This window comes from Manacus vitellinus, unplaced genomic scaffold (genome assembly GCF_001715985.3).
Source record: "Manacus vitellinus isolate BGI_N305 unplaced genomic scaffold, ASM171598v3 scaffold_142_pilon, whole genome shotgun sequence".
NCBI lineage: Eukaryota > Metazoa > Chordata > Aves > Passeriformes > Pipridae > Manacus > Manacus vitellinus.
In genome coordinates this window covers 117,465-124,679 of record NW_021939017.1, presented here as the reverse complement: position 1 = coordinate 124,679, position 7,215 = coordinate 117,465, and the positions used below count along the sequence as shown (strand labels likewise).

At 49.9% G+C, this 7,215-nt stretch overlaps 1 protein-coding gene across 1 annotated transcript in view; it reads right to left on the bottom strand.

Moving 5' to 3' along the window:
• ASH1L (ASH1 like histone lysine methyltransferase) overlaps positions 1-7,215 on the bottom strand; it is a 58,599-nt gene that overhangs the window by 17,819 nt on the left and 33,565 nt on the right. The window contains exons 5-9 of the mRNA XM_029958149.1: positions 3,820-4,480; positions 2,212-2,257; positions 1,779-1,887; positions 1,139-1,345; positions 36-182 (exon numbers count right to left, since the gene is read on the bottom strand). Of these exons, the coding sequence (XP_029814009.1) occupies positions 36-182; positions 1,139-1,345; positions 1,779-1,887; positions 2,212-2,257; positions 3,820-4,480 (1,170 nt within the window). The remainder of the gene's footprint in view (positions 1-35; positions 183-1,138; positions 1,346-1,778; positions 1,888-2,211; positions 2,258-3,819; positions 4,481-7,215) is intronic.

Below are 7,215 nucleotides of genomic sequence, written 5' to 3'. Positions count from 1 at the left end.
CCCGGGTCCCCAGGGAGCAGAGAGCCCCCGCTCACCATTTCTGCATCTCGCAGTTGGGGTTGCAGCTGTGGTTGATGAAGCGAGCCTCGTTGCCCATGCGGTAGCTGTCGATGACCATCCCGCTGTCCAGGTTCAGGCAGTAGTGGTCGCTGTGGTTGTGGTACTGCTCGATCATGCGGTTCCTGCGGGACACGGGGAGCCCCCTCACTCTGCCTGTCCCCCCCTCAGCAACGGGGAGCGACACGGCCAGAGCACGTTCAGGAGTTCTCAGAGGGGGGTTGGAAGGATAAAAGTAATGGTTTGTATTTTACAGAGCCCTACACCTAGAGAGGGAGGAAAACCATGATTGTACCTATTTTTATAAGTCAAGGCCACTGACAGAGCTTGGGTTAGAATTTAGAAATTTGCTCTTCTGGAATGCTCCCTTTTGGGTTCTGCAGATTATGTGTACACATTTCATGGTGATAACCTGTGTATGGAAGAGAAAATGCAAGTATACATTCTTTGGGGTGTCTGTGTATGCACGTGGACAACAACCAGCTGCTTCCTGGGGGCTGGACAGTTCCTGGAATCACATCCATGGATCACAGGAGCACAGTGACAGGAGTCAGTGTTAGTGGTTATCTCTGTATGAGGAGACTGCAGCTGCCTTCTGGTGGAGCTCTGAGAGCAGCAGGTCCCTCCAACCTCAAATATCCCACGATGCTACAGAGTGAACAAGACAATTTCTTTCTTTCATTGGTTATTAATGCTCCCACTTGGTTTCTTTTTAACTTCACACCCACCTGCAAAAGCCCATGTCACTTCCAGTCCCACTCTGCCCCTCAGTTGTACCTGGCACTGTCCAAATCCTGCCCAGTTCTCATTTGGACTCACAGTCACTCGCAGCATTTCACGTTTACAGGGCAGATGAGGCACAGAATTCATTCCAAACACTCATTCAAACTCCTCTCCATTGAACTGAGAACAACTTGACTGATCTAAAAATGGGAATTCTAAGCCTCCCTTCTGGCTGTGACCAGAACAGGATTCCTTATCCCCCCCTTTGTTCCTGTCTAAGGATATCCCCCCCACGACCACAGATGCCAAAGTCACTCATTGAGCCTTCCACGCCAAAGCAGCAAATAAATATTTCTACCTGAATTCCTGCTCACTAACAACTTCTCCCAGATATTCAATGATAAACTGTCCTGCTTTCAGGGGCTCTTTGGTACGAATACCCCATCCTTTCTCCTCGGCCCGGAACCTCTCCAGGCACTGCACCCACTCGTGCCTCTGGATGCGCTGGTTGCAGCACTGCTCCCCACAGGGGCACGTGTTGGGGGAACACTCTGCAAAGATCATCCTGAAACACACAACAGGGGAGGGGGAGAGCACGCTCTGAGAGCTGGAAGAGACACAAACCAACAATAACAAATGAAACAAAAGGTGCTGAGGAACTACAACGCTGTTTGTTTTCAAGGGGCGATTCCCGTAGTGATTCCCAGCCTGGCTCTCACTGATACTCAAAGGGCAAAATGGAGCTTTTAATGGGATCTTCCTCTGGAGAAGAGGGGGATTGTTAATTTTGAAGGGATTGTTTCTCTGGCAGTGCTGAGGAATCCCCTGGAGCAGGGAGCTCAGCCTGGGGGGTGTCAGTGGGACCCCCTGATGCTCAGACTGGGAATTTTCCCTCCCAGCCTGGACCCCTGTGACGATGCCTTTCCTGCTGGGGTTGCATCCAGCACAACTCTCTTCCTAAGAGATGATGTGAAATAACCCAAGGAAGCCATTCTGACCTGTTCAGACAGTCCTCCACACAGCCCTTCCCACTGTCATCCTCTGGTTTCTTACAGTTGCAGGTGGTGGCCTCGTAGCCAGAGAGGGGTTTGACATCCACGTAGACATCTGTAGGAGAAAAAGAGAAAGAAAACAAACCCAAACAAGGAAAAGGATTCTTCCCAGGTGAAAAAACCAGAACTGCTTATCTACAGTATTTTCATTGTAGGAAAAAAAAGAGAAAGAAAACAAACCCAAACAGGGAAAAGGATTCTTCCCAGGTGAAAAAACCAGAACTGCTTATCTACAGTATTTTCATTCCAATTAAATAAAACAAAACAAAAAAAAAAGAGCAGGTGGAAGTGACTTTGGCAGGACAAAGAGCAGGACAGAAAGAAGAGGTGTCATGTGAAAATTCCACAATTAACAGTTTAGTAATAAGATTTTACTTACTAGAACGGATTTTTTTGTAAAGTGGGACATCTGGCTTTTTATACAACTGAAAAGAAGAGAAAGAAAATTTTAATACATTGCATAAGTGCATCTGTTATTCAAAAGGATCAGGGAAATGATGTTCTGTTACATAGGGAACAGTTCTGTAATCATTCCTAGAAATCTGCATTCTCTTCCCTAGGCTCAGACTGCATTAGCAAATAGGTCACAAAAAGGATGTGAATAAGTAGAACCTGGGTTTAATGAGACACTGGAGCAGTTTGTCCACCCCATGGCTTGTTCTGTGTGCCCAGAGCAACGTGGGAACCAGCTGTCCCAAGGACAGGCTCCTCTGGACAGGGCTGGAAAGAAGGGCAATTATTTAAACCTGCTTTGGGGAAATCATCTTTGGTGGAGTCACCACGTGCCAACGCTTGAAAAAGTGAGGTAGAAAAATCAAGGTGCTTGTCAAAGCTACCCAATGACCTCAAGGGCCTTTTCTAATCTAAGGGATCCTCTGAACACTGTGAGTACAGGTGGGAGAAATGCAGATTCATCTTCTCATCAGAGGAACTTCCTCTGCAGATGGAGATGGCAGGAGGGAAAAGGGAAGCTTACACCACAATTCATAATAATTTCAGATATATTCCAGCCTTTCAGACAAGCTTTGAGGAATAACTGGAAATTATGTGTGTGTTTCACACACATTTCCTGCACTAAGAGCCCTCCCTCAGTGACACACAGGCACGACCCTGACACCTCCACACCCCTGCACAGAGAAACTCCTCTGCAGGGGCCTCTGACATTCCAGGGAGAGCTGGAAAATGTCAAGGAAACAGATTCCATGTATTTATTATTTATGGAATACCCAGCAGACGAGACAGGCAGATGCAACTCAGCGTCAACACGAGGCAAGGAAGTGCCCTCAGCTGAGGTGTCCCCAAGGCCCCCAACTTGAGGATCAGATTCCAGGGGCCACAGTACCTGGGAATTTGTCCTGCTAATTTACATGCTCAAGTTACACAGCTGAGAGCACTTTCTTGCCACAGAGCCAGGGACAGACTCCCCCCCCCCCCAGCCTCAAATCCTGTGGTAAATCTCTCGGTGGAAACTTCTCAGGGGAAAACAACAAAAAACCCCTCCTATTTTTAGGCTCGCGCATATTTAAAGCTCTTTTAAAGGGAATGAGCCCCGTTCGATGACGGTTCCTCTTCTTCCCTCAGCAGGAAAATTTCAGCTCGCAAGTGAAAAATAAATTCCACTCTGCTGGGACGGATCCAAGGAAAATAAGGGCTGAGATTCCTCCGTGCTGCTGGCAGAACACCCCAATTCTCCCGGGGCGTGTCTGGGACCAGCTCCCTGCACGAGGCAGCGCCGCCAAAATAAGAGTCTGCAGCCAAATCCACGGCTTTTGCCAGCACAAACTCCCGGGGTTGCTATTTTGCAAGAGAGGGAATAATGGGAATTATCCCCATTAAACACATATGCAAATCTGCAAATCCTTTCTCTCCTCACACAGTGGCAGCAACAAGATGTTCCCCAGCAGGCAGGATGTGCAGACACAGCTCTCGTGTGCTGCCGATTCCTTTCTGAGGCTTCTGATCCCAATCTTGGCTTTTTATCTCCTACCTGGTTGTGTTTCCACTGCCAGAGGATGTCGTAAGGCAGCTGGAAGTCGATTCTCTTTTGTCTGAGGTACTTTCCTGGAACAGAAAGGTTGGTAAGTGGCACACACTCATCTCCACGTGTCCCCGGAGGACGGAGCTGCTCCAGGCACCTCGCCAGGGTCTGGCAGGGCTCTGGAAGGGACACAGGGGAGCAGAAGCCTCCCAGAACATTCTGTCTGTCAGGGCAGGCCCGGGGAAGAGCCTCTGTGTCTGTGTTCTGCTCTCCTGCCCTGCTCAGGTGGGACCTGCCAGGGACAGGCAGGGAAGGTGTTGGCTCAGATCTGACCACAGCGCCTGGCACGAGTGACCACAGCACTGAGAGAGGTGACCACAACACCTGAGAGAGGTGACCAAAACATCTGAGAGAGGTGACCACAGCACCTGAGAGAGGTGACCAAAACATCTGAGAGAAATGACCATAACATCTGAGAGAAATGACCACAACACCTGACAGAACTGACCACAGCCCCTGACAGAACTGACCACAACACCTGAGAGAACTGACCACAACACTTGAGAGAACTGACCACAGCACCTGAGAGAACTGACCATAACATCTGAGAGAACTGACCATAACATCTGAGAGAACTGACCATAACATCTGAGAGAACTGACCATAACATCTGAGAGAACTGACCACAGCACCTGACAGAACTGACCATAACTTCTGAGAGAAATGACCACAACATCTGACAGAGGTGACCACAGCCCTGGAAAGAGACAACACCTGGCACCACTGACCACAGCCCTGGGAAGGGACAACAGCACCTGAAACAACTGACCACAACACCTGAGAGAAGTGACCACAGTCCTGGGAAGTGACCACAACACCTGGCACAACTGACCACAGTCCTGGGAAGTGACCACAACACCTGACAGAGGTGACCACACCCCTGTGAAGTGACCTGACAGAACTGACCATGGCCCTGGGAAGTGACCACAACACCTGACAGAGGTGACCACAGCCCTGTGAAGTGACCACAACACCTGACAGAGGTGACCACAGCCCTGTGAAGTGATCACAACACCTGACAGAGGTGACCACAGCCCTGTGAAGTGACCACAACACCTGACAGAGGTGACCACAGCCCTTTGAAGTGACCTGACAGAACTGACTGTGGCCCTGGGAAGTGACCACACCACCTGACAGAACTGACCATGGCCCTGGGAAGTGACCACAACACCTGACAGAGGTGACCACAGCCCTGTGAAGTGACCACACCTGACAGAAGTGACCACAGCCCTCTGAAGTGATCACAACACCTGACAGAAGTGACCACAGCCCTGTGAAGTGACCCTGTGCCTTCTCCATGAGACAGCTCAAGGCCAAGAGGTTCCCCTGAACTCTCCTGTGCACAACCCAAGGCTTCAGCACAGGACAAACCTGCTGCACTGCCCCAGCACGATGGTAAATCCCAACACTGCACTCAAAGAAATCAAATCAGGTTTAAAAATAGCCTCCAAGCCTGTTCCTGTGACCTTTACCAGAAGAGATTTAAGAATGAATTCAGACTTGGCAAACACATTCCCCAATGTTTTGGAAAGGCTTCAAGATGCTCTGTATTTTCAGCAATAACTGAAACTGTTTCAGACAGAAATCGGTGCTTTCACTGCAGATTCTGGCTCTGCTCTGACATTCCCTGTCACCCCAAAAGGACCCTGACCCATGACATCATTCATTCCAGACCCCAGGGCTGACACTGCTGAGTTCTAGCCAAGATTAAACATTCTCTGATCGTTTTGCTGGAATCCTGTGTCCCAAAACTGCAGTGAGCAGGATGAGGTGTCACTCCCAGGTCTGATTTTCCCAGCTTCTCTCACTCTCAACAAGTGCCTTTATGTTCCTCCAGCAATGGTTCCATATAAATTCACACACCCCCCCTCTCCACTGGAAAATAAAAATGGTAATGTTTTCCTTACAATTCCCCCCTAAATTACTTTTCATTTTCAATGCCTTATTCATCCCTACAAGGTTCCAGGAAAGAGCTAAATCTGCTGGGAATTTGCTTTCACTCCTGTGACCTCAGCAGCCCAAACAAAGGGCTCTTTCAGGTGCCCTGGCACCGAGCCTGGAGCAGGGGAAGGTCCCTTTCCCCCCCCTCAAGTGCAGTGCCCTGGCAGAGTCCCAAAGCTGGCCACTGCTCCGGGGTTAAACCATCCCCAGTGCCCTGGCTGGAGCCCTGGGAGCAGCTCAGTCCCAGGGCAGGAGCTGGAATGTGGCAGCAGCACCAACACTGGGAGTCGGAGTGTCCTGGCAGATGCCACGGGAAGGTTTGATGACCCCCATTCAAACAGGAACTCACAGAGGGTAGGTTTGGGAGAATGCTGAGAACTTTAATTACCACCTTCAGCTCTGAAACCTGCTCTGTGGTCCCTGATTCCCACAGACCTGGCCAACTCTTCTGCCTGGCTGGGGGAGCCAAAGTGGTGCGTGGAGCAAAACTTCTCAGCTAAAGAAGACAAGCCAGTGACACGTGAGTGTTGGATGGGACAAATATTCCTGCTGAACAAAGTGGAGTGTCCCAAACCTGCCTGGCATGACGGGACTTGCAGCAAGAAACCACAGCACTTCAAAAGCTGAAACAATTACCTGAGAAGTTACTCAACCTTGGTTCATCCTGGGAAAGGATGGGAGCTGCACTTTGGGAGCTCAGGGACATCCCATCCCTGGGAGCAGCATCCCAAGCTCCAGCAGCTCCAAGTGCCTGGGCTAGACTTGGGTTACAGCTTCTTTCCACAGGCACTTCCCTGGAAATGTCCAGGTTGGACGGGACTTGGAGCAACCTGGGCCAGGGGAAGGTGTCCCTGCCCATGGCAGGGGGTGGCACTGGATGGGCTTTGAGGTCCCTTCCAATCCAAACCATGCCATGATTCTGTGATTCTGTGAAACCCTAAATCCCATTTTTGTCCTACCCAACACCTAAGAATGGGGATAAAATAAAAACCCAGATAACAGCAAAGCTTTTCATTCTTCCACCCTTTTGTCCATGTTTAAGGTCAGACACAGGGACAAGTGGGAATTTATTATTCCATGCTCAGCTTTTTGGATTTAACAAATGGTCATAATTGTCTCTGGCTACTCTGCTGCAGCTTTACTCTGAGGAGGAGACTCTTGCTCTGCATTTCATCTGAGGGTTATCACAGCTAAAGCAGGTTTGAACACCAGACTGGCATTTCAAAAAATGAAAACAAAGCTCACGTGGCAAGTCAAAAAAAGCCTCCTGAGCCCCAACTTGTGCCCTGGGGAGCACAGAGAGATGAGCGTGGCCCTGGGCAGAGCTCAGGGCAGACCAAAAGGATCAAAAGAGGGAAGAGGGAGAGAGCAGAGAGCTGGGCAGTGCAGGGGATCCCCACCTCA